Here is a 24891-nt window from a genome sequence, read left to right as displayed (position 1 = left end):
GAGTCATCAGGCTGCAGTGAATACCAATATTTTATTCCCTTTCATTTTCTGGTGCATCTAAAAAATATAATAAGGAAAACTTGGGCTGCTTTTAGATTTGGCTGTTGAAAACCTATCCCCTTTTTTAATGTGCATATACCCTCATCATCAATTTGTTTGTTTCTAAACTGTATGAATTTTGTATGCTGATTATACGTTGTTCCACCTTGGTAGGCTCACTCATTGATTTAAGTATTAGTTTTGATTAACATATTCTTACGTACGTATAAGAATCTTAGGTGAGTCACTGGAAATAAAGAGTGTTTTATCTATTTTTTTCTTTTCTAATATGGAACCTATTAATTTCTTTTGCTTGCTTTACTGTACTGGCTGTTGTTGTTTATTTCATGAATAACTTGAAAACAAGTCGATCCTTTGGCATCTCCTTTTGAAGATCTGCAGGGAGCAGCAGGGTATGCAGTCTTGCCCATGGACTTGAGTGTTGTACCCAGTGCCCCGTGGTTCCTGAGTTTCTGCCTTAATTGGAATGAATAGGCAGCTTGTACAGGCTCTGTGTGCCTATCAGAAAGGATGATCTCTAATCCTTTCCAGCAGTTCTTTTCCAGCCTGAGTTAGTTTCCTTTCATGCATATGCTGATCAGTTCTCAGCTGAATATTCACGAGGGTCCCAGCAAGCCCTGCGGCAGGATCTCTGTGCATTTCTTCTCTTTGTCTGACCTCTGTCTCCTGTGTTGGAGGCTGATGAGTGCTGGGCTCTGACTATTTTCCTCCTTCCTGCACCTGTGTCCTCCAGAGGTCTGCAAGGAGGTACACTGGTCAGCAGTGTGATCAGTCACTCTGGGCTGTACTGTATCCCTGAGAGATAGATGCACTCCTTTGTTGGCAGATGGCTAGTGCCTCACAGATTGTTTCACAGTTGTTCAAGGTTGTCTTACAACTTATAACTGCTCTCATTTCTGTCAATCCATGCAACTTGAAAGCAGAAGTAAAAACACAGAGCTTACCTAGTTAAATTCTATTCAGTCCAACAATAAATACAGCACCAGGAGTAAGGATGAGTTAGGGGAGGGTCTGAAGTGTGTATTCCTGCCCACGTGTACTGAGTTGAAGGATGGACAGCAGTATTGGTCTGTTTGTATTATTGTTTCTCAGTATCTTCCACTCAGATCCTCTGTATTACCTTTTCATAATTTAAATCCAACAATTTAATTCAGCTATGCTCAAACTTTTCTTTAGGAGAGAGTGAAAGTTTTATTGTGTGTTCCTGGTGTTTGCCATTTTTACATCAGAACTTGCAAATCCAAGTGCTTTTAAGGGTCAACCAAGTAATAGATAGGAGTGAATTGAGGAAGACATAAAATGACTATTAAAAAGGCCACTGGTACTTATTCCGGAAAAGAAATCTTGCCCTGAGGGTGAGGGGAGACTGGGGTCAATTACAGAGGAAAGTCCTGGGTCAGTAGAGGCAGAGGCAAAACATCCAGTAAGAGTTAATTATTGCCTTGAGGGAATGAACATTGTTTTGCAGATCTGTTGCTTTTTAAAAAAGAAATAGAAAGCAGATTTTAATTATTTATCCTACAGTTTTTGAATAGCTTCAAATTTTAATCACAATGCAATCTTTGAGTCAAATAGCATATAAACCTGCAGGCCAAATAAGCCTTTTGAATTATAGTTTGCAATCCATGCTTAGCCATAGAAGAATTTCTTACAATTAGAAAACTAGAAAACTAACTTTTACTCCTATAGAAATAGTTTAGGAGGTTATAGATATGACTTAAGAATAAAGCATACCATTAAAAAAAAACTGATCTGAAATATCCATATATCTTAGGGTTTCCATAGCTGTAAAGAGACGCCATGACCAATACAACTCTTAGAAGGGCATTTAATTGGGGCTGGCTTATAGGTTCAGAGGTTCAGTCCATTCTCATCAAGGTGGGAGCATGGCAGCAACCAGGTAGGCAGGATACAGGAAGAGTTGGAAGTTCAACATCTTGTTCAGAGGCAAACAGGAGAAGACTATCTCCCATGTGGCTAGGAGGAGGTCTCAAAGCCCAACCCCACAGTGACAAACTTCTTCCAACAAGGCCATACCTACTCCAGCAAGGCCACACCTCCTAATAGTGCCACATCCTGGGCCAAACATTTTCAAACCACCACACCATACATGCAGTGGCACACATGCTCTTCCACATACATGCACATGGTAGGCTCTCTTCTTATCTTTCCGGTGTCATCCTCTGTTGTCTCAGTCTTTCACCTAAATGACCATGTGTGTTGCTGTGACAAAACACCTGAACAAAGCAACTAATAAGATACAGTCTGTCATATCAACAGGAACTTGAAGTGGAGTCACATGGACTCTTCAGTCTGGACTCAGAGAAGAGTGATTGTGCCCAGGTATCCTCTCCTTCTGCAGCCAAGGACCTCAACCTAGGGTGGAGTCATTGGTGTCAGTCACTTTTAGGGTGGGTCTTTACTTATCCACAACCTAATTAACAGAATCCTTTACAGACATGCCCAGGGTCTAGTTATTCCTGAAAGCTATCCTCTAGGTCAGCAGTTCTCAACCTCTGGGTTGAGGCCCTCAAAAGACCATCAGCAAACACAGATATTTACATTATGGTTTGTAACAGTAGCAACATTACAGCTATGAAGTAGCAATGAAATAATTTTATAGTTGGGGGTCACCATAGCATGAGGAGCTGAATTAAAGGGTCAAACAGAGCTTTAGGAAAGGTTGAGAAGCAGTGCTCAAGGGAATTCCTGTCAGGTTGGTAATTAATGATAACTGTCACAGTCAACCATAGACCAAACAATAGATACATTTGCAAACTGTGTTTCATTCCAAAAGACTTGGTGTACTCTGAGGGTTTGCAGGAATGAGAATTGGCCTTTTGTCATATGTACGCATGCTGTATGCACTACCTGGCCGTTAGTCATTTTGCAGCCACCTTGGTTTTTTCATCTTCACTGTGGGGATGTTGTGGTACCCTGGGATTATCAGCCATAGTCCCAAATTTCAGTAGTCATTGTGCTGGCAGTTCAGACCCACAGAGGAAAGTTGTCAGTGTTTCCTTATAGTCGAAAGAGAAACGTAGAGTTCCTTGAGAGAGACTATATCCGTCTATCTCTTATGATCGCAACATCTTGTTATAATATATCTTTTATTGTATTAGTTGTGATTTTTAATCTCTTACTGTGCCAATTTACCAATTAACTTCATGCTAGGTATGTATGGGAAAGGAAAACCAGTTTACCCAGGATTCAGTTTTACCTGTAGTTTCATTTGTCCACTGGGAACCTTGGAATGTCTACTCCGCTGTGAATAAGAGAGCTATAGTATAGGAATTCAAATATAATTTAATTAATGTGCATGTATACATATACATATGTGTGCATGTGTGAGTATATGTTTATATGTATATATATTTACATTCATATACTTAACATAGGCACACATAACCCTCAGTACCCTGAGTGGGGAAGCCTTTTTTTCTAGAGCTCTTTTGCTGACTTGCTGACTGGACACAGGATATTTGTGTGTTCTTCCTATGTATTTTCCTGAGTGAATCTGTTATGTTGAAGAAATAAAAATGCTTCTACAGTCCAAACTGTGAATAAATTTGGCCGTGTGAACACAACTATTTTCAGTTAGTTTAATAATAGCCCTGTCTTTAAGAAACACAGGCTGGCTTCAAGACTTATGGATGTTTAGATGTAGGCTCTATAAATGAAGCCTGTACTGTTTTGAGTAAGGCATTCAGTGTGGATGACTGATTTGTAACATGAAAATAAATACTAATATCCTATAGATTTTTCTTTTCTTGAAACAATAGTTTGATAAACTATAATAAAAAGCTAATTCTTAAAGTCAAATGGTCCAATTTTGTATTTGTCTCCTAGATTAAGCAAGATTATCTAGTTGGGATTTATTTTCAAAAAGGACAAATTAAATAGACAGAACCCTTTACATAAAAAATACTTAAATAAAGGTACAATTTAATTAAGTAAATTTTTTATTTACTCTCAATTACTCCTGATTATGAACAGATTATTTGCTGTTGATTTAAAAAGCTGTTTTGTGAAATGCAAGAACAAAATATTTGTTATAATCTATCCAAACCGTAAACATTTTTATATAAAAATAGGCAGGATATCTTATAAGAGTGACCGAAGCGCATCACCACGGATTCTTTTCTCATATTTGGTGAGCTTTCTTCTTTTAACATGTGCTTTTGACTGTAGTGCCCAGGCTCGCTGGGTCCTTTATACTTGGACAAATTAGCAATTGCTCTGACTACTGAAGTTTCCCACTACTCTGATTCCCCAACTTGGTCCTCTTGGTCCTCTTCAGAATATGTAGTAGCGTTTGAAGCATGATTGGAGCTTTGTTGAATTAGTAATTCAGAAGTTACAACTGACCACTAGGGTTGATGTCAAGAAGTAAAGGGGGTGAGAGATTAAAACCATGAACCAGTCCTAATTTGAGGATAGAGTTCCCAGAATTTCATTAAAAATAAAAAATAAAAAAAGTGGGACAGGACTTGCCTTCCAGAGAATGTTTTATGTTTTAGATACTGTATCAATACAAAGGTGAGATATGCGCAATTTGAATTGGTAAAATATGTAAATCCCTGGCGGCTAAACTGTGAGAGATTAATGTCTGAAAAGGAGTAGAAAGCAAAGCCAACTGTAAAATTATACAGGGCACAGTGATTACCCCCTCCGCATAATGGGGTTTGATTTAGAGGCTCTATTTTGGGATCACACAGAAAGCAGCAAGTGCAGAAAGCTGAGCTTTGTCTCATTTGTCTAGGGCAGTGTCCTAATTTTTCTCCCGTATTCACGTCCCCTTATGAATGAATGACACATTTTCTTTCTGTAGCTCTGGGCAGCTTCAGTTTAGAGGCAGCAGCCTTTCCAGTCTCTGCTGTGCTGCTCCACTTATGTTGCCTTTAGACATTGCTGCTGGAATGCATGCTTGGAAGGTGCATTCCCCTCATTGCACCTGCTTAGCTGGGCAATGGGCTGGTAATGTCCTATCTTGACCTGTCTGAGTCTAGCATTTGAGGAGACTGAGTCTCAGGACAAACTGTGCATTTTGTGTGCTTAGGACCAAGGTGCAATGAAGCCATGCTACACATGGTAGGATGCTGTCAGACACACCTACATTTTGCTACATCTTTGATTTTCAGTGAGGTTTTGATCATCATTGCACATTCTTAAGCTTTTTAATATTGCCATTTTTGGTGAACTCCACATCCAGTTATGGGGTTGCAACCCAGTTTGTAAAGCAATGTTTGAGATTGTGAGTGGGTGCCTTAACTGTTCAAGGAAATATGAGGCTCACTTTCTTTTAAAAGATAGTATGCTTGTGTTTCTATGATTTACAAGTGCAATCTCATGCCAGTTTTGTGAGGGACTGCAATTTATTTTCATGTATATATATATATATATATATATATATATATATATATATATAAATATATATAATCACAAACTCTACACATAAAATGCATATATCATATATATTTATATGTATATATATTTGATTACAAAATAGGTTGTACTACTGGGTCGTTTTATTTGCAAGGATTAGATACCTGCCTTAAGCCCACTAAAGCAGGAAAAGAATGTATTAATTCACTGTTGTGTAAGGCAGTATAAATACAAGTGTGTCAGACACATCTGGACCCAATAGCTGAAGGATGACAAAGTGTGTCTCTTCTTTCACAGCTTTTCTGGTCTCCTTGAGGTTTCAGTGTAAGACTGACCTTGACGGATAAGGCTACGTCACCTATCTATCTTCTCCTAGAAGAGCCTATTCAATTGACCTTGAGGTTCCTGAAAACCAATACTTTTAGACATGGCTGTGTGGTACTCAGTCAGCCTATGACATGTGCATTTTTCCAAAGCCTAGGATATAAATGTTGGTGAAGTTTCCCCTAGGAAGGGAGGGAGCAGCCAAGTGTACTTAGCAGAAATAGCCCTCCATGCTCACATCTGTACCTAACACTTAGAATAGCAAGGTCAGAGTTAGATTTAAGGTTAATTTGTCATAAAGATGAATTATTGCTGGCTCATACGTTTTATGTATGAAGTATCTACATTTTATCCCCACTCCCCCATCTTAACCTTTCCATAGGAGATAAAGGAGACAAAACTATTAGGAGAAAGAATTTCTATTTAAAGAATTATTTTCTCTGTTTCCTTTTATTATTGTAGCTTTTCAGTTTTTAGTCCTAAAGAGGTCCCCCCCCCATCCCGACCTGTTATTTGTCTTGTAGTCTTGTATTTCTTTTCCTGTTGTACTGACCTCACTATCATCTGAGCACAGTTACTTAGGAGGAGGTATGGTATGGATCAATCTGTGAGTGACAGTCTGACCTGGGCCTGGCTGGCTCAGAGCAAGGGGACAGAAGTTGCACAGCATGGCCCACTGAAGCTGGAATTTGAATGTGGCTTTTTTCTTACTCCTAGTTTTGTCTTTCTCACCTTAAACTATTAAAAAAAAATTATGTGTGTGAGCTCATACAAGTGCAGGTACCATGGAGGCCTCTGATCGCTGGAGCTGGAATCACAGGTGTTTGTGAGCCATAATGTGCAGTGCATACTAGGAACTGAGCTTGGGTTCTCTGGAGGAAGAGCAAGGTTGAGGCCCCGTGTGTGTCCGTGTCCATGTACGTGTCCATGTCCGTGTCTGTGTCCGTGTCCATGTGCGTGCGAGTGTGTGTGTAAAAAAATTCTCTAGTTCAGATTCTCCAGTAAATACTTTGAGGTTTCACCATAACAGCATCTCCATCTTAGATTCAGGAAACTCAAGTACATGTGTTTATAAAAAGATAAAGAGAGGGGGATATGTTCTGTGGTGAGGTGTGGGGGAAGGAGGTGCCTGGGTGGGCTCATGCCGAGGCATCTCCTCCCCCTAAGGGACCAGCCCCATGATGGTATAGCATAAAATAGAGTTTATTTAGGGCATGGGGAGGTGAGTTAAGAGGGTAGTAGAGGCAGAGAAAGGCAGAGGGGGGAGGGGAGGGGAGGGGAGGGAAGAGAGAGAGAGAGAGAGAGAGAGAGAGAGAGAGAGAAGAGAAGAGAAGAGAAGAGAAGAGAAGAGAAGAGAAGAGAAGAGAAGAGAAGAGAAGAGAAGAGAAGAGAAGAGAAGAGAAGAGAAAAGAGAAGAGAAGAAGTAGAGAAGTAGAGGCTGGCCATGAGCACTTGGAGAGAGAGGGGGAAAGGGAAAGCAAGAGCAAGAGAAAGCATGTGAGCAAGAGAGGAAGAGAGAGAGGAGGGGGTAAGCAGCACCTTTTATATTGAGTCGGGCATACCTGACTGTTGCCAGGTAACTGTGGGGCAGAACTTAGACAGAATGATAACAACATGGCAGGCTATACATCAACAATGAAACACTTGCAAGTGCTACAAATCATGGAACCATCTCCCCAGCCCTCAGCTTTCTTTTAAAAAAAAACACTTTTTTTTTCAATTTTATTTTACTCTCTCAACAATTATTTTCAGGTCAGCAAAGAGGCCCATGGGCCACTTCTAATAACCTGTGTGCTGTGACTAAATCTACAGCTGTGGATTTGGTCCTATGATAATGGCAGAAGTGCCAAAAACTTGTAGGTAGTGTGACTATCTCGCCCTCCTGAAAAGGAGACCATGGTGTGTCAGGAGTCAGAATATGAGAATCTGGATCAGCGACTTCTTGGTGCTCCTGAATGATGTCTCTCTGTACCAGAGATCGGCAGCATCAGGGTCCAATGTGATACTCGATCTCCCGAGTCTCTCTCCTATTTCTCTTCCTCATCTTTCTACCCTAGTTTCTCAGAATCAATCTGATTCCATTTCTCATGCTCAACAATCCCCATGCTGCTCTTTAGACAACTCCCAGTCTAACATGCTGGGCAATGGAAAGACGAGTCTCTTTTCCATTTAAAAGTTTATCAGAGCTGGTGATTTAGTTTCCTAAAAATCTGGCTATATCCATCAAGTTTCAAAACAGAGGAGCACAGAGCCAGTAGCATATATAGATCCTACACTGAGGAATTAGCTTTTGCAGTCATGGGAGCTGGCTAGGTAAGCCAGAGGTTGAGACTGTAGGGCAGGCTGCCAGGAAGAATGGGTTTGTCCTTCCAGACTTGGTGATCTTCCACACTAGAATTATTCTTCCTCATCAGAGGAGCCTAAGCCCAACCCTTAAGAGTCTTTCAGTAGATTGTATGGATCCCATCTAGATCATCAGGACAGTCTCCCTTACCTCAAACCTTCAGTCTTGTCTGCGAAACACCCTCACAGCAACACCCTGGTGAATGTTATGTTCAGCTACTGGGCACTGTGGTCTAGACAAGTTGGCACATATATCTGCCCACCAGAGTGGTCATTTGAGGACTCCTGAAATACAGGCTCAGACCTGCTGTGAATGTTGAAATCTCTGTACCTTTACACGAGTTGTATGTAGTTAAAGAGCTGATTGGGGCAGTTTCTTCTTACATGAATTATGTATGTCTATTATTGAAAATAATAGGAGGTCCAGGAAGGAAACTTAGATGAAGTAGCAAGAAGATAAGTCTCTTAACTTTGATTTAGAGATCATTGCTTTAAATTTGTGCTTTGCATTTTCCTTTCAGGACACTCATTTTTTCCTACCTTTCAGAATGTTCCCCAGATTTTTGTGGTTAGGAAGGCAGCATTTTAGGATCCTCTGATATTTCATGGACTTAAGCAGCTTGTATGTTTGTGGTTATATTCTTGGGAAAGACACATGATAAAGCAACTACAGGATTCTGTAGAGACGATAAGGTGTGCGGAGGCTGTGGGGAGGCAAGAGACGGCACTGAGTCTGTGTGTGCACAGCTGTCTACATAATATGCAGGCTCTGATGCAAAATGCAAATCCAGTGTCTCTTAATCAGAGCCCAGGAAAAACACATAAAGCTTTCTGCTTGACTCTTGAATCTCTTTCTGTGGTTTATCATTATTTACTTTTTAAAAAAATTTTTTTTAAAGTGGGGCAAGGATTTAAGCATTTATTGTTACTGACAGGCTCCATAGCCTTTGGACAGAATCACCATCAAGCAAAAGCTTATCTAGTAAAGTTTTAGGTGGCCAGTAACTTCATCAGTTAGTTCTACTCGTCCTGGCCCAATTCCCAGGACAGTTTGAGAACCTGGTTCTATCTGAGTACATCCAACATCTTGGATTAAACTTACAGTCAGTCCCAAGATTTTTTCATGCGTGAGTAATTGAATGAGGGTGTCTTCATTTGGAGCTTTGACCACCACTTTGGGCTGGCAACAGTACTCCTACTCTTTGAGCACTTGAGGGTTTCTCCTTTGAGTCTGCTTGTAGGCAGAAACAGCAGCATGAGAACACTGGCCAGCAATCTTCCATTTCCCCATCTTTAAGTCAGTTCGAACCACAAGAATCATTTTGTATTCCCTACTCTCTCCCAAGATGCTTGCTTCAGTTCTAGTCTCTGTGTCTCTATTTGTCTCACCTGTTGAGTTCTGGGGGAACATCCCAAGGTGGCTCCGGAGGCCCCCCAGCCAAGGCACATACCACAAGCAACTCCAGCAGCCAAGCTGAGTGTACCAGGATGAACCAAATGCTCCATAGTCAAGAACTTGGAGAGCATCTCGTAGTTCTCCACTCCAGAACAAGAAATACACTTCCCATTATTTACCATTTAATACTGCTCCAAGGGAAGAAAAATCAGGAAGCTTTGGTTGACTGGCATGAACCTTAGTGGTGCTATGCCCCCCTTTAGTGTGAAGCTAGGGATAGAGTAACAGCCTGTGTGGTGGCACTTTCTAGTTGAGACTGATTTGCTTCTGTCCAAAGACTGAAAGTGCCGTACAACACTGCCTTGCCCATTTGAATTTTATTTCTAGATATGTGCTCATTATGCTTTACCTTGGTCCAGGTAATAAGCAGGGAGTGATTATAGGGGGCAGTAACTGTGGTGGCCACACCTCTCTCTTTCTGTGTTATTATTTCACTGTAGGTTGCTGTGCTGTCTCATACAAGGAAGGGATGCCCAGGGAAGCCTAGGACAGACCTCCTTGATAGCTGTGTTTTTAGAACACAGCTGACTTGGCATCTGAAGAAAATTCTGGGTCCTAAGGGTGACTTGTTGGGCTATCTGTATCCTCAATTCCCCAGTCATAGCCTTAACTTCTTGCCTCATACTCATCTTGACTCTTGATGCGTTCTAGGTATCTGATCCCATCAGAATTCTCCATCATGGGGCATCACTGACACAAGTGGAAAGCAAGGATTGAGGAGGTCCATGCTGTGACTGTCTCCTGAATGACTATGTCAGGCACACTTGCAAAAGATATATCCAATGATACAGATATTAAAATTTTGTAACAATAATACTAATCCAAGAAGTCCCACGAGGCTGTGGCTCCCTTGAGAATGGGGCTCTGTGTGATTGTACAGGTTGCATGCTCATGAAGTTAGGCATATGTGACAAAGGCTTTTATGAAAGTCAGGGAGTCACACTTCCAGATATGTTGGGCAGAGCAGCATGCTCAGCAGTTCCAGGTCACATGTGTCTTTGGTGTATTCTCAAACACTAAAGAGGCCACTGTGACTGGATTCATGATCAGAAACATGAGGTCGAGAGATAAAACCAGACAGACAGCAGGCCTCTGAATTATGAATATCTTTGACAGCTAAATTAAGGGTTTTGTATTTTTCTATGAACAGATGAGGATAGTAAAGTTTTGGCATATTTTAGTTTTAGTAAAGGCATGGGTACTTTACCATAGCTGGAGTTTAGAAGAACCCCTTTGGCTTCTGTGTGGTGATGATTTCTCTAAGGAGAATTCTGGAGTGAAAAAAATAGTTTGGATGCTGTTATAATCATCTAAATGAGGATAAAACCACAGACTGGGTGGCATTATGTCCTGGTTAGTTTTTATGACCAACTTGACAGGGTCTACAGTTACCTGGGAAGAGGAAACTCCAATTGAAGAATTACCTCAACCATATTGGCCTGTGGCCATGTCTGTGAGAAATACTCATGATTGGTTTGCTTGTTTGTTTTTGTTTTTGTTTTTCGATACAGGGTTTCTCTGTGTAGCCCTGACTGTCCTGGAACTCACTCTGTAGACCAGGCTGGCCTTGAACTCAGAAATCTGCCTGCCTCTGCTTCCCAAGTACTGGGATTAAAGGCATACACCACTACTGCCTGGCAACTCATGATTAATGATTGATGTGGAAGAACCTTTCTTCTCTAGGGCATACCTTCCCTAGGTAGCTGAACTTGAGACGAGCCTGTAAGTGAGCCAGTCAGCAGCATCCCTTCATGGTTATTGCCTCCAGATTCCTGTTCTGAGTTCCTGTCTTGACTTTCCTCAGTGACAAAATGTTACCTGGAAGTGTAAGCTGAAACAAACTTTCTCCTCCCCAGATTGTTTTTGGCCAGAGCATTTTGTCACAGCAACAGAAGGGAAACCAGAACATACGGATAGTAATGTTTAAACCGAACCTTATTTGGAACATTTTTCAAAACCGATGCATTGGGCTGCCTATTACAAAAGATATGTCCTTAAAATTTTGGTTAGGGACAATGGAGAAAAATAGCCTACTAAGTAGAAGATTTCTCAAGATCCTATAGCTAGTTCTGGAGGTAGCTGGGCAAGGCGGGGAGCAGAAGTCTTATGGGCTTTCTGCCATTGAGCCTGCTTATTATCCTTTCCTGATATCCTTCCTGGTGATGCCGAATCTACACTGATCATGTCTCTAAGAGTCTATACACATGACACCTTGGAAAAGCTTCTCAGATGATAAAGTCTTGGGTGAAACGGTGCTCCCCGTGAACTTGTATCTTTATGCCTCTGCTGGGGACTGACTGTTCCCCATAGCTTCATGTTAGTCCGGTATTCATAGGATGTTGTCCACGCCATTGAATAATATTTCTCAGCCTCACTTACTACAACAGAATTATTAAGACAAAGCATTTGCTACTGGGTTTGATGTGCAGTTGAATCAAGGTGCACCTCCCGGTGATTTAACTCTTTTGTTTGATTTCTCTGTCTTTAGCACTTCCAGACCATGCTGAAGTCTAAGTTGAATGTCCTAACACTGAAAAAGGAACCTATACCAGCAGTCCTCTTCCATGAGCCGGAAGCCATTGAGCTATGCACCACCACACCCCTGATGAAGGCAAGGACTCATAGTGGCTGCAAGGTACAGTACAGGAGTCCTTCAACTTCTCTTGGTAGGCCAGACAAAAGCATGTCTGACATAATGGTCTTGTTCTTCAGTGGTACTCCTGTTTTAAGAGTACAAATATCACATGACTAACAGACTTATGGAGTGATGTTAGTTTGAACTCACATCCTAATTTTTTTCTCCCAGTAATAGATTATTTTTCATCATTTGGAGGACATTCACCAACAATGCGAGTTTTAGTATGTGTGAATAAAATAGCGTTCTTACTGTTTTTTGAGTGGCTATATGGAACTTTGAATTTCAGAGAGAAATTTTCTTTTTGAAGATTTAGTTTACATGTGCATGCATGTGTGTGTGCATGTGTGTTTGTGTATGTGTGTGTGTGTATGTATATACATGCAGATGCTCATGGAGTCTGTAAGACAGCATCCATAGATCCCATAAAGCTGCCGTTTCAGGCAGTTATGAGCTGCTGGATGTGTGTGCTAGCATCGAAAATCCAGTCTTCTGCAAATGCAGCAAGAGCTCTTAAGTGTTAAGCCATCTCTCCTTTCTCCAGAGGGAGTTTTATCTCTCCTGGTGGCTCCCCCTTTTGTATTTGCAATCTGAATAAAACATGTCTTAAAGAATGAAAATTCCCAACCCCAAATGAAACCAAACCAAAATACTTCTCCAATACTTGAACCTTCCAAGTCCCTTTGTGGGTTATTTTTTCCCTCAAAACTTATACTAATATTCTTGTATCTGTAAAAACCACCCCCCAAAAAAACCCAACCAAACAAACAAGCAAACAAAACCAAAATCATCTTTTTTCATTCATGCCAACTATAATGCTGACATGGAAACAAAACTAGAGACAAAATGTTCAAATTTGGTAAGCTTTTGGATTTTTTTCCTCACATCCTTTTTTTATTTTGTATTTTTTGGTTGCATTAGTGAATATAGAAATAAGTTTAGAGATAATGAAGAAAACCTGCTTTATATGGGTTCGCCATCAGGAGCTTGTTTAGAGTGGAGAACATATAATGAGGGGTAAGGAAAATGCACATTTGCTTATGATCTTTTTTTGAAAACCTTTAAGAGCCACCCCTGTCCTTATTTCTTGTTGGGGAAGCAGGTCTTACATAGCTGTGGTCAGGTTGGAACCTGCAGCCATCTGGGGTGACAGTAATCTGCACAAACCCTCTCACACACCCATTCATTCCACACATAGTTACTGCATGCTCAGCATCTGCCAGGCTCTGGGGCAGAGTGTGGACAAGACCCACAACATCTTTGTGGGATTTTTAACTGCTAGTTGTGAGTCAAAGGAGAAGAAAACACATGTACGCAGCCATTAGCTGGTGAGAGCCAATTTGTAAAGCCCTTCTGGAAGCACCTTCTGACAGAGAAAACTAGGAATGTTGGGTCTCTGATGTCCATGTATGCTTGCTGTGCCTTTGAAGGGAAAGAGATGGGCCAGTGTGCGTGGAAGGTTGAGGAAGGTTTGAATGGTGGACTCAGGCTAAGCAGAGTCTGATGGTCATACCAAGGAGTTTAGGTTTATAGGAGTTTAGATTTTTCTCTAATTATAATGAGGATATAAGCAAGTAAGTTGAGATTCCATTTGTAAAAGGGAATAGATGACTGTTGGGAGAGAATTATGATGTGGCCTTGGGTCCACCATCTGAGTATAGTTGACTGGATGGAGAGACTGTGTGAAGTGGTCTTGGGTCTACCATGTGTAACTATTCTGGTAAAGAACCAAGGTGCTAGAGAAATACTGATGACATTTGGGAAAGTGACTGGAAATCAAAGCTTACGTACATCCTTTAGCAGATGTACTCATGCCATTTTGAATTCAGTCACTATTAGAGAAGATGGTATCCTGAAGTGAGATAAAGTAGGGACCAGTGTAAGGAGGATGACTTAGCTTGATGAAACATGCAGATTATGTTTAAAAATTAAAAAAAAATTACAGAGTGAAAAGTCATGGCCCATGCTTTTACAGTGCCAGCCTGGTTTGCATCGTGAGTTCTAGGACACCCAGAAGTACATAGTGAGACCCTGTCTCAAAAACAAAACAAAACAAAACAAAACAAAACAAAACAAAACAAAACAAAGCAGACTAAATCAAAACAGGTCATCCCAGCCTCATCCACACATGATGGTGTGTGTATGTGTGTGTGTGTTTGTGTGTGTGATTCACAGAGAGTGGTGACAGGAGGGATGGGCAACGGAGAGAGATGGGAGGGGGAAAAATGGAAGGAGGGAAGGGGGGTGGGGGACTTTTTTAGGTGAATAAAGGAGTAAAATTGATAACATTTATTTTTTTCTAGAAAGGTTATAGAGTTCAGTATTTATCTTTTCTTCCATCTACATGTACTGCCCTTATGTTGCATTAATTTATTTTATTTCTAAAAGGATATTGGGGAGCTGGGGAGCTGGCTCAGTGGTTAAAGAGAACATATTGCTTTTGCAAAGACCAGAGTTAGGGTTCTAATACTACTGTCAGGTGAACCACCACCGGTAACTCTAGTGTATGGCAGAGGTTCTCAACCCGGGTGGTGTCATCACCCCTTTAGAGGTCAATGATCCTTTTATAGGGGTAGAATATCAAATACTTACATTATAATGCATGCCAGTAGAAAATTACAGAAATGAAGTAGTAACTGAAATGATTTTAGCATTGTTGGGATCACCACAACACGAGGAACTGTATTAAAGGATCGCAGCAGGAGGAAGGTTAAAAAGAATGCCCTAGGGGATCCAGCACCCTCTCCTGGTGTCCTGAGCTTCTCACACATGCAATGCCCCCACACGAATACTCGTAATTGATTTTTTAATAAGGAAATTGGGAAGAAGAGGAATTCAGGTAAGGATATTACAGGGGATCATTGTGCAGGTGTCAGTATATGTGACCAGCTGGACAAAGGGGGGGGGGCACCTGTAATTTTAGCTGAACCCAGGGAAGAGTTTCATCTGTAGCCAAAGTGAAAAATAACCTATTAGACCATCAAAGAACCATGTGAACTCTGCATCCTTAGATGAGATTCAAGGCATGGATAATGGCACTCTTAGAGCTAGAGTTCAGGGTCGGCAGTGCTTCAAGTCTCTGAGCATTTTGTTTTATCAGACCATTCTATTTAAGTAAGAAAGCCCTCAACATGTGATTCTCCAGCTGTGTGATATTGATTTAATACCCCTAAATTTTAACTGCAAAATACTGAAATTGTCTTTTTTTTTTTCAAGGACAATACCGTGTTTGTTTTCAAAGTCATATTCCTTTGTTTATTTTTGAAAGGTTAGATCTTGGAAATTCTGACATTTCTGTTTAAAAATCCCCAACCCCCTCCCTGCTTCCCCAAGAGTCATCTTCAAGAACAAAGTCTAGTGTTTCCTCTCTGCTTCTTGCCAGTGAGTAACTCAGCTCACAAGATGCCAGCTGCAGAAGGAACTCTCCTCCCGACTCCTGAGTCCCAGGAATAATGAGCATAATGTAGCTGTGACCCAGCTGCAGGGCCAGCATTTGGGACCCTCCATCTTTACACAGAACTGCTTTTTCTTCTTTTTCTCTTCCTAATGACTCTTAAGATGTACTTGCATAAGTTTTAATTTGGGAAGAGAGAGAAGCTGGGAGAATCAAAGGGGAGGGAGTTGGGAAATGGTTTAAGGTCAGCATCACGGAGACCCTCGCTCATCTCAGATAGCTTGCTTGCCTCTGATCTGTATTCTCAGTGGGTCCTGGAGAGATTGCTCTGCCAGGCTATTCATGTCTGGGGCAGCTGCAGCTTTGTCCCTCCTCTATTGCTGCTGCTTTCTTTTTCTTTGGGGTAGTTTTTTTTTTCCCAGATAGCCCAGTGCACCCCCATAGGACTCTCACTGGAACTGCTGCTTTGAACATGTGATTTTTCAGCAGTGGTGACAGCTTGTCACTCCTCTCTCTTGAATGATGGGATTCTGGGTGACTTCACCTTCTTAGCAAACATTCATTGAACAGTGAAAGTTCACCGTAGGTAGATGGGAGTCATGGAGGAAGGGGCTTAGGAAATGAGGTGTACAAAGCACAGGGAACAGGAGGGCTGCTCAAGCAAATTGACCACAATCCTTTTTATTTTTTATTTTTTTTTTTGTCAAAGGGATTCCCACTGTGGGATGACAATTAACTAGCTAATTTGGAGTGTGTACCGCACATGTGTGTGCAACGGCTAGCATGTAGAAATCAAAGCACAGCTTCCTGGGAGTCGGTTCTCTCCTTCTACCACATGGGTCCTGAGGATCAAATCCAGGTTATGTCTGCCTTGGCACCAGGTATCGTTATCTGCTGAGCCATTTCACGAACCCAATCACAGGGACTTCTAAAGACTTTTGCCTGTATCAGAATCCCTGAGTTTTTCTGCAGGAACTTTTTTTCTATTGATTAATTAATTATTAATCTGTCTAACGTCTCAGTCGAAGTCCCCTCCCTCATCTCCTCCAAGTCCCACCCTTACAAGTTCCTCCCCCACTACTCCCTGCCCTTTTCCTCAGAGAATGGAAAGCACCCCCCCCCCATTACCACCCCACCCTGGGACATACAGTCACCATAGGCCCAAGTGCCCTAAGTGCATCCTCTCCCACTGAGGCCTAACCTGGTAGTCCAGTTAAGGGAAAGGGATACAATTGACCTGGAAGGGGGGTGGGGTTCCAGCGAATCTATCAGGGTGACTCTAGTTGAGATTCCTAGCTGTGGGGGATATGGAGCCTGAAGTTCCCAGGAACTTCTATTCAAACACTAAATGTTAGTGACTGAGAGTAGGAACCAGTACTCTAAAAATCTACCATAAAATTTACCTAAAGGTGGGTGGTTTGGTGCCTGAGAACTTTACTCACAGAGGGGTGTGTGAAAGGGGTAATATAAATGTCAGTGCTGACCGACTGGTGCTTTATGGTCTGAATGGGATTCCACAAAGCAAGTCATGACATCTAATGGGGAGTGGCTCTGGAGTCTCAGCACACCCGTTTTCTGGATATATGTGTGTCTTATCCTCCAGGGGGCGCTGTCCTACTTTTCACAGATTCACAGGTCTACACTCCACAGTTCAGAAAATAAGAATAAAAGAGTGATTATATTGTTATGGTAACTATGATGATGATGATGACGATCAATGATAAAAAGACTAATACAGGAATTGTGATCCTGGCTAGCACCTGTTCATTAACACATTTCGTGTGTTTGCTACATCTTTGTGTATTTCCTAGTGTAAAATGAGTTCATGCTCCTGACAACTCAGCGGGTTAGGGACATGTGCACCCCAGCATCACAGATGAGATAGTTGAGACAAGAAGTCATTTCTTATCCTGTCTCTGGCACCCAGTGAAGAACCGACAGAATCCACCTCCATCCCGGTCGGTGTAGCAATGGATTCTGGTACTTCACAATCAGAGTACATCCCTCCATAGGTCTTTTTCTTTGAAACATTGACAATTTGTATCATCAAATTTCAAGTCACTGCTTCTATACATGCCTAAGTTTCTGTGCTGTTTAGGAGTTAGGGCCAGGGTGAGCATCTATTATGGATACTTTCCCCAAATTTCTATTTTTAACGAGTTATAATTTCAGTTATAAAAATTCATTGGGTATTATGTGCAGTGATTAAATCATAGTATTTAACATTTCCATCCACATAAGTGTAAGAAGTTTTAGCATAAGAGTTGCTCAAAAGTATGCAGTGCTACATAGATTTCAATGGTTATATATGATATGTGTTGGCCATATCATGTTAATGCTTTAAAGTTTTGATTTTTACTGTGTGTTTAGAGCCTTTAAGTCCTCTCTAATATTTATTTATAAAGTCTTTAACAGTTAGTGTGAACTATAATCATCCCACTCTTCGCTGAACACCAAGACTTTATCACTTCTGTCTGGGCAACTGCTTTCCAACCTTCCGTGCTCTCATTTCACCCCCCACCCCCCACCCTCTGGAGGTCACTACTGTGCATGGAGTTCGTTCAGCAATCACATAAGATCCATGGCTTTCCATAGCTGTGACCAAATATTTGATATCGACAATGTGGACGGAGGAACGAATGATTTTGGTTCATGGATTCAGACTCTAGTTGCTCAGTGGTCCTGTAGCTTTGGGATTGAGGAAAAGCTGAACACCATGGTAGGGAAAGCATGGTGGAATGAGAGGTGGGAGGAGAGAAGGAGAAGGAGGAAGAGAAAAGGAGCCAAGTCTCCAGTCTTCACCAAGAGCATCATGCACACCCTCTTCTCCCCACTTTCCACTACTGTAGCTTACCTCCCGCCCCTCTCTTTTTGGTTTTTCAAGACAGGGTTTCTCTGTATAGCCCTGGCTGTCCTGGAACTCAGAAATCCTCCTGCCTCTGCCTCTTGAGTGCTGGGATTAAAGGAGTGCACCACCACGCCCGCCCAGCTAGCTTACCTCTCTTTACCATTTCCTGATGATGACCTCAGCGGAGGACCACCCCTGAAAACATGATCACTGGGTGTTATTTAAAATCTTAACCGCAGGGCTGGGTGGGTATCTCAGTTGGTAAAGTGCACGCTGAGCAAGTACAAAGACCTGAATTTGGGTACTCAGCACCCAGGTAAAAGGCTGGCCATGGTTGTATTTGCTTGGCATCCCCATCACTGTCTGGGTAAAGCTACAGAGAAAAATGGATTCTGGAAGCCCACCAACCATGACTCTTATGTCTGCCTGAATTGTTAAGCTTCAGGTTCAGTGAGAGACCCTGTCTCAAATGAGGAAAGACACTTGCTATTAACCTCTGCCCTCCATATGTATGTGTACACACGTGTACCTGCACAAACACATGTGTGCACATACCCAGTAAGCAGTAATTCACCAGACACTAGTGCTACATACACACACCACACAGGAAAAATTAACAACTAAACCATAACAATTGAGAACATAAGCTAGGTTTTTCTGATTCCGGCTTATTTTTCTTAATTTAACATCCCCCAGTTATATGCATTTTGCTTCAGAAGATAACATTTCCTGATTTTATGACTGAAAAACCTCCTGCTTTCTTTATCTGCCATGTTTATTTTACCAGTTTATCCACGTTTGGGCATTTGGGTTGATCCCTGTGGTGGTTTGAATGGATATGGGCCTCATAGACTCATGTGTTTGAATGCTTGACCCATGGGGAGTGGCATTATTTAGGAGGTGTGGCCTTGTTGGTGTGAGTGTGGTCTTGTTGGAGGAAGTGCGTCACTGTGGGGGCTGGCTTTGAGGTTTCTTACACTCACGCTCCACCCACTGTGGGACTCAGTCTTCTACTGCCTATGGGTCAAGATGTAGAACTCTCAGCTCTGTCTCCAGCACCATGCTAGCCTGTATACTGGTATGCTATCATCATGGTGATAATGGACTGAGCTTCTGAAACTGTAAGCCAGCACCAATTAAATGTTTTTCTTTATAAGAGTTGCCTTGGTCACGATGTCTCTTCCTGTCAATGGGAACCCTTACTAAGACAATCACTTCTCTTAGTTGTTATTGGGACTATTGTAACAACAATATGAGTATGCAAATCTCTTGTTAAGCTGTTGATATAATTTCCTTTGCATGGAGTATCCAAATATGGGGTAGCTGCCCCATTTGGCAAGTGTGCTTTTTGTTTCTTGAGGACCCTCCATTTGGTTCTCCATTTACTGTTTGACATTTCTGTTCACAGTATAGAGAGAGTTGTCTTTCTTCCACATCCTTGCCAGCATCTTTTGTTTTTATTCCAAACCATTCTTGCAGGGGTGAGGGCTTATCTGATTGCAGCTTTTGCTTACATATCTCAGATGCCTATGAAGTTGGCTAGATATTATGAATGTGTTTACTGTGTTACTTTCTCCATGGAGAAACATTTATTCATATCCTCCATTTTAAATTTGGTTTATTTGGAATTTCTTTGTTAATTGCATTGCATATATTTATTTATATAATATAGTTATATAATTTATATAATTATATGTTTTTATAATAATGTGTAATTACATAATTTATATATAATTCATATATGTAACACATTTATATAATATATAAGTGTACTTATATTATTATTTATTATTTATATATTGATAATCTGTATATCAACCCTTTGTAAGATACACGTTTTGAAACATTGTTTTTCCCATTGTTTAGGTTGTTTCTCTAAAGTGCTCTTTTTTCTTGGGCTGTGCAAAGTAAGAGCCCAAAGACATAGGAAGAAAAGCAAATAGAGCGAGTGTCTTATCTGATGGCCATGCTTATCTAAGGGTGCAAAGCTCGGGAACGGGAACTTATCTTATTTAATTGGTATAGAATTTTGTCTTTTCTTACAAAAACCAGAAAGCAAGATGGCATTGAACTAAATATCATCTGGCTCTACTCAAAGCACGTCAGTAATTCAGGTTCTCAAATTCAGTTTTCTAAAGCAAAGGGATGGCCTACAGTAAAGGCGATATACTTGATTATAAAATACATTATTATATATAATATGAAATATTATATTGTAACATAAAATGTACTAGGTCAGCTCACACACATGTGTGTGCATGCATACACACACACACACACACACACACACACACATACACACGTGCATACATAAGCTTAGCATGCCCTGTGAGTTCCTGTATATCTGTGTGGATGCTTTTTAAAGCCATTCCATAGAGCTCCTCTGACATTTCATGACACTCACAAGTTTGAACCAACACATCAGCAGTATGTTGGCAGGGGATTGTAGCATGTCCTACATTGTGTGTCTCTTATTTAAAGCATTTTTAAAGCCCATCATTGGCGATCATTTTGGAGTACAAGGATTTGTATCAACTGAAGAAGAAGCATGACCTGAGGGAGCGTCTCAGTGCTAGAACTGAAGGTCAAGGTGCAGGAAGGCAGGTGACAGGCAGTTAGTGTTATAGAAACCCTGTTTGGACATGATATGCACTCACTGATAAATGGATATTAGCCCAGAAACTTAGAATACCCAAGATAAAATTTGCAAAATACGTGAAACTCAAGAAGAAGGAAGACCAAAGTGTGGATACTTTGTTCCTTCTTAGAATGGGGAACAAAATACCCATGGAAGGAGTTACAGAGACAAAGTTTGAAGCAGAGCCTGAAGGAATGACCATCCAGAGACTGCCCCACTTGGGGATCCACCCCATAAACAATCACCAAACCCAGACACTAGGCAGATGCCAACAAGATCCTGGTGACAGGAGCCTGATATAGCTGTCTCCTGCGAGGCTCTGCCAGTACCTGGCAAATACAGAAGTGGATGCTCACAGTCATCTATTGGACAGAGCACAAGGTTCCCAATAAAGGAGCCAGAGAAATACCCAGGGAGCTGAAGGGGACTGAAGCCCCATAGGAGGAACATCAATATGAACTAACCAGTACCACCAGAGCTCCTTGGAACTATACCACCAATCAAAGAAAACACATTGTGGAACTAGTAGCTCTAGCTATATATGTAGCAGAGGATGGCCTAGTTGGTCATCAATGGGAGGAGAGGCCCTAGGTCCTGTGAAGGCTCTATGCCCCAGAATAGGGGAATGCCAGGACTAGGAATGGGAGTGGGTGGGTTGGGGAGCAGGGGGAGAGGGGAAGCGATAGGGGGTTTTCAGAGGGGAAACTAGGTAAGGGGATTACATTTGAAATGTAAATAAAGAAAATATCTAATAAAAAAAAGGAAAGAAACCCTGTTTGGAGCTGAGTTCATCTGCCTCAAGTCTGGTTTTACTCAGACGTCATCCTACACCTTCTCAGTGCAGCTGGAGATCCTGAGCGATGGATGCTCTTCTGGGCCATGCTCCCTGCTTTGAGCACTGAACATAAATGAGGAAGCAGATGACGTTCTCCCTGTTTTCTTTCCTTCTCACTTGCCTACTTCCCATTCAGGATGTGACTCTGTCTTCTCTCTGAAGATTGTATGTCGCTTTTCTTGAGGTTCTTTGAATTCAAGTTGGAATGGCAGTACCCCCTTAGCATTCTGGAAGGATGCGTGTCTTAGGCTTTCTATGGCTGGGATAAAGCACCATGGCCTAAAACAACTTGGTGAGGAAAGGGCTTATTTTATCTTACACTTCCAGATAGTAGCCTACCACGGAGGGAAGTCAGGGCAGGAACTCAAGCAGGGCAGAGATCTGGAGGCAGGGGCTGAAGCAGAGGCCATGGAGGGGTGTTGCTTTATTGGCTTGCTCAGCCCGCTTTCTTAGACCATCCAGGACCACCCAACCAGGACTAGCACTGGCCACAGTGAACGGGGCCCTCCTGCATCAATCACTATTTAAAAAAATGCCCTACAGACTTGCCTAGAACCCCATCTCCCCAAAGGCACTTTCTTACTTTGAATTCCCTTTTCTCAAATGATTTTAGCTTGGGACAACTTGACATAAAACTAGCCAGCACAATGTGGTTGATTTATAGTTTCATGGGACTGAACAGAGACATTTCTGCGCTGGAGGTTTTACTGGCCCTATCACGTAGTAGTTAATTACATAAAATGGCCAGTCCAAGAAGTGAAATCCAGCAACTAAACTTGTGAGAAAAGCTCCCAACTTGGACTTAAACACACTTAAAATCAGCACCACATGCATCTGTTTCCTACACTTGAGTTTTTGTGTTTATGTGACCGGGTGTGTATTTAATTAGGATAGTCATGCTCTGGCATGTTTTTTTTTTTTCTCATTTTAAACAAAAGCTATTTTTTTTTTTTACCCATTACCTCCCATTCACATACATGAATCCAGTGATTTCTAATTTACATAGATTTTCCTTTTCAAAATAAGCTTCTTTGAATATCAAGACAGAATTCAAATAGAACAAAGAATAACATATTAGTCACTTTTGTGTCACCAGCAACTTAGGCAAAGGAAAGGTTTATTTCTTTCATGATGGCTTAGGCTCATGCCTGTGACTGCTTAGTCTTGTGCAAGTGCCTAGAACTCTTGACAGCTGAACTCTGTGCTGGGACAACAGGAACTGGAAAGAAGAAATAAAGAAGGAGCTGGTGCATCATATGGGATGTGCTCCTGGTGATCTTCTTCCTCCTTCATAGACCCACACCCTCTCATCCCCTGAATTCTGCTGTCACAGTATAAGTTCATCAGGGGATGGATCCATCCACTCCATCAGATCTCCTTCATCTAAAATTTCCCAGAAATATCATCGTAGACACACCCAGAGGTGTGCTTTACTAACCTCCTAGACATGACTCAATCTGGTGGCGTTAACAGTGGAAGTAACTGTCACAAGCTGAGATGCCCAGAGCAGACTTAGTCTCTGCCCCTTATTTTTAATGTTCTTCTAAATCAGAGTGGGGCACAACTAATCTGTATTTTTTTTTCTTTCTCAGATTCTATCGTAAGCAATATAAACACTCTCATTTCTTGCCCCTTTAAATTTAAGGGGGCAAAAAAACCCCAACAGTAGCTAAAAGCTTTTGTTTAGCAGATAAGCTTTAATTTAAAACAAAATTAATTATTGTAGTCAGCAGCCACTGGGAGTTAAGAGGACAATTTTGTAAAGTCACCTTTAACTTTCCACTTTATATGGTTGTGGAAATTGAACCCAGCTCCCCAAGTTTGCATCGCAAGAGCCATTCTGAGCTTTCTCATGGACCCTAACAGATGTGTTTCCACTCTTTTAAAAACAATTACTCCCTGTGGACTTGTAGATTTCTTTAACGTTTTCCTTCCTTGAATCTATTCTCTTCTCTCCTCACCCCAATCTTCATTTCTAAGTTTCTTTCTTCATTTATACTTCAAACTCTTTAATGGTCTGGGTATTAATGAAAAAAAAAAAGGTAAATAGAAACTTTGGATGCTGTGGACTGAAATAATAGTGAACCCGAACTACCTTCTAAAGTGATTTGTTTTCTCCTCTATAAATTCTAACAGAAGGGCCAACTTTGATGTACTCCTGGGCTTCCCTAGAGGTCTTGCTCTGTGATATCAAATGTCTGCTTGCCCTCATCTCTAGTTCTTTTTAGTCTGGTTCTTCTTATGATAACACAAGTTGGGTTTAGAAGTCCAGGCCTCAATTCTGCCCAACCTAGTGCACTTTGGAAGGCTTTGTCCTAATATTTTAACCAGTTGCCTTTGAATATGTTCTGATTATATGGGCATGTTGCATGTCTACCGTGAGAGCAGCTTTTATGTTGGGAGCTCTAATTATTCTGGATGCTTGGGCTCTGTGGAGATGTTCTGCTCTGGAGCTGCAAAGGATCCAGTTTCCATGGACACAGGAGTTAGTATTCTAGAAAGAGGAAAATATGTGCCACCATGCCCAACTTTAAAAAATAATCTTTTTCATTGTTTTTGTTTTTTTGTTTTGTCTTGTTTTTTGTTTTTCAAGATAGAGTTTCTTTGTGTAGCCTTGTCTCATCTGGAACTTGCTCTGTAGACGAGGCTGGCTTTGAACTCACAGAAATTCCCCTGCCTCTGCTTCTATAGTGCTGGGATTAAAGACATGCATCACTACCTCTGGGTTCCAACCTTTTTAGAACAATGTTTGTAGAGGTAGAGATAGCAATTCAATAATTTTACTAAGTTATCATCTTTCCACCCCAAAGATATCATTTCTATAAAACTATGCAGAAATCAAATAAGATTCATGGTTCTCTTGGTTATGGGCACAATGTGAGGAACTACTGTGTCTTCTTGCTGACTTGACTTCCCTGCTCTGATGGATTGTACCCTAGAACCAGGAGTCCAAATAAATTATTCCCTCCTTAA

General features: G+C 41.3%; 1 protein-coding gene and 1 pseudogene across 3 annotated transcripts in view; one reads left to right on the top strand and one right to left on the bottom strand.

Moving 5' to 3' along the window:
- Positions 1-24891, top strand: part of Pid1 (phosphotyrosine interaction domain containing 1) — a 298268-nt gene that overhangs the window by 168293 nt on the left and 105084 nt on the right. For all 3 annotated transcript variants that reach the window (XM_029477050.2, XM_021159725.3, XM_029476816.2), the window contains exon 2: positions 12057-12203. In XM_029477050.2, the coding sequence (XP_029332910.1) occupies positions 12069-12203 (135 nt within the window). In that variant the 5' untranslated portion in view covers positions 12057-12068. The remainder of the gene's footprint in view (positions 1-12056; positions 12204-24891) is intronic.
- On the bottom strand, positions 9092-9639 carry LOC110292429 (peptidyl-tRNA hydrolase 2, mitochondrial pseudogene; annotated as a pseudogene).

Source organism: Mus caroli, unplaced genomic scaffold, assembly GCF_978045245.1.
Source record: "Mus caroli unplaced genomic scaffold, Mus_caroli_1 scaffold_1, whole genome shotgun sequence".
NCBI classification, from domain to species: Eukaryota; Metazoa; Chordata; class Mammalia; order Rodentia; family Muridae; genus Mus; species Mus caroli.
This window is presented reverse-complemented; position numbering and strand designations above follow the sequence as displayed.